At 40.1% G+C, this 3006-nt stretch overlaps 1 protein-coding gene across 1 annotated transcript in view; it reads left to right on the top strand.

The window, feature by feature from the left end:
- GMPS (guanine monphosphate synthase) overlaps positions 1 to 3006 on the top strand; it is a 66203-nt gene that overhangs the window by 50425 nt on the left and 12772 nt on the right. The window contains 1 exon segment of the mRNA XM_006903675.1: positions 571 to 705. Coding sequence (XP_006903737.1) covers positions 571 to 705 — 135 coding nt within the window.

Here is a 3006-nt window from a genome sequence, read left to right as displayed (position 1 = left end):
GGGTGGAGGGACAGCGCAGGAGGGGAAGACCCTCTATGAGATGGATTGATTCGGTGACTGGGGTAATCGGGATGGGTGAGTCAGAGGAGGTGCGGTTGGCGCAGGATAGAGCAGGGTGTAGAACTGTTGTGCATAGGGTCGCTCTGAGTCGGAAAGACTCGATGGCACATAACAACAACAACATAACAGAATGAAAAATAAAAGAATGATAAAACATACCATGCACCTGACAGACAAAAAAAAGTTGTTGCTGTGGTAATTTCTGCCAAAACAGCCTCTATTACAAAGTGTTATTAGAGATAAGGAGATTTGATTTAGATGAGGTGTCTTGTTGCTAGTGTCAGAAAATTTGATAATAGCATATCTAATAGGTAGTTCTTGTTCTTCATAGCTTTAGCCTTCATGAATGAATTTTTTTATATTTAAATAGCACATTCAAATAAATGAAGTTGATATAAAATATGATCTGCTATAAATCATTATGTATAGATGCGTAAGATGCGTGATTAGTACATACCAAAAGAGTGAATGCTTTGTTTCTTGAAACTTAAATGTGTTTGGTCTTTTCAGCCACATACACTGTTACAAAGAGTGAAAGCCTGTACAACAGAGGAGGACCAGGAGAAGCTGATGCAGATTACCAGTCTGCATTCACTGAATGCCTTTTTGTTGCCAATCAAAACAGTAGGTGTGCAGGTAAGCTGTGTGAATTCATTGACCGGTGACTGAACGGTTAGTAGTTTTCTCTGTCCTGTGTTTTAAATTGCAGAGAAGTAGTCATAGTGTGGAGAACTTCCAGCTATGCATGCCGACTCCTCGTTGCAGAAAGAAATGAAACTAGCTGGCCCTCCTCTTTTTGAATGAAGTATTACACAGAGTTGTTGACTGCCTTCTAGTCGAGCACGACTCATTGCGACCCTATGAACAAAACAGCGTAAAGCCACTCTGCAACTGTTGACATTTATCAATGTTCATAGAGTTTCCGGAGGCATGTTGTTTAGGAAGTGGATGCCACTCCTGCTTCCAAACCTGCTGTAGTATGTTACTGGGTGAGTTGCCTGTGATGTATAGCGACCCTATAGAGGTACAGCAGCTCTGAAGCCTGTCCTGTCCTGGGCCAGTCTCACCAAGTCTGACACACCAACTTCAATTGCCCCAGTCACTCTATTAGTCCATCTGGGGTCTTCCTTTCCTGCGCTGTCCCTCCACCCTTCTGAGCATGAGGCCCTTCTCCAAGGACCGATCTCTGCTGGCCACAAGCCCAAAATAAGGCAAAGCTTCAAAATACTAGCCTCCAAGGAGAGACTTGGTTTTACCCTCTCCGAGACAGACCGATTTGTTTTCTTGACAGTCCATGGTATGTTCAAGACTCTTCTCCAGCACCACATCTTGAAGGCATCTTTTCTTCTTTTGTCATCCTTAGTCATTGTCCAACTCTCTGAAGCATAACAAGTAATTGAGAAGACCATGGTCTGTATCAGGTGCACTTTTACATATAGACTGACATCATCGCTCTTTAGCACTCTGGAGAGGTCATGACAGCAGATGCTCCCAATGTAGTTTGTCTTTTGATTTCCTGAAACCGGTGTTGATTGTGGATCCGAGCAAGCTGTAATTGCTAACAACCTCAATCTCTTCTCCATCTATTGTGGTGATGCCAACTAGCCCAGTGGAAGGAATCATTGTCTTCTTGATGTTGAGCTTCAATCCATATTGAAGACTACAGTCCTTGACCTTATGCAGCAAGTGCTTCAGATCTTCTTCAGTTTCAACAAGCAAGGTTGGGTTATCTGCATAGCATATGTTGTTAATGAGTCTTCCTCCAATCTTGATGCCACACTCCTCCTCATAAAGTCCTGCCGCCCAAATGATCTGTTCTGCATACGATTGAAAAGGTACGGGGACAGGATGCATCCCTGACACACTCCTTTCCTGATTTTGAACCATGGAGTGTTTCCTTGCTCTGTTCTGATGACTGCCTCTTGGTCCAAGTATAGGTTTCGTATAAGCACGATCAAGTGTTCTGGGATTCCCATTCTCCTCAAGGTTAGCCACAATTTATTGTGATCCACACAGTTAAATGCCTTTGCATAGTCAATGAAACACAGATAGACATTCTTCTGGTACTCTCTGCTTTCTGCCAAGATCCATCTGACATTGAGAATAATGTTTCTTGTGCCATGACCTCTTCTAAACCCACCTTGTATATTTGAGGTAATGTCATTTATTGGATATATTTTCTTATTTTAACAATGAAACCTATTCAAGCACTTCTACACTTCCCACCTGTTGTACTCAAGTCTCCATAATTTATGGCTAATGTGGTGAGGCGTATTTTTCCCCCCTTGTTTTTCATTCAACCATTCATAGAATTGATTTGTATCAATTATGGCATGCTGATGAAATAAAAATTTTTCTTTCTCTCTGTAAAGTTTTTTTCCCCTTGATACTGAAATAAACAACTTACTAAAAATAAAAACAACAAAATGTAATATACATTGTTTTTTAAAAGTATTTTTTCCCTATTCTTGGTCTCTAGTTAAGTTTTACTAGGTGCCTCTATTTATTTTAAAAAGAAACAAAAGACAGTTGATTGATATTGTTGTCTGCCATTTTTAATGGAAAATTTTGAACGTCTAATTTTTCTATACCATTATAAGTCTATTGTTACCCATTGCATCATCTTAAACTTATAGCTGTACCATTGTTTATTTAAGCAATCAACTTTTCATTATTGTAGATATTTCAACAAGGAGCATCCTTTTTAAAAAATTTTTTTTTCACTCATTTTAATGAAAGTTTACCGAGACCTAGGGTTTCCAGTCACTCATTGTTGCCCTTTTCTCCCTGCGCACCCCTAAATTTGCCCCTATTGGTGTAGGAAGATTTCTTGCATTAAAGATCATACAACTCTACTGCCATTGCATCTGTTCCAGTTCATCCTGACCCTCTCCACAGGAGCCTCTGAGTCTGTAAATCTTTTTTTGTTTTGTTTGTTTCTTCTTT

The sequence above is a fragment of the Elephantulus edwardii genome, unplaced genomic scaffold (genome assembly GCF_000299155.1).
Source record: "Elephantulus edwardii isolate Elephantulus edwardi_28Jun2011 unplaced genomic scaffold, EleEdw1.0 scaffold00215, whole genome shotgun sequence".
Classification (NCBI taxonomy): Eukaryota; Metazoa; Chordata; class Mammalia; order Macroscelidea; family Macroscelididae; genus Elephantulus; species Elephantulus edwardii.
This window is presented reverse-complemented; position numbering and strand designations above follow the sequence as displayed.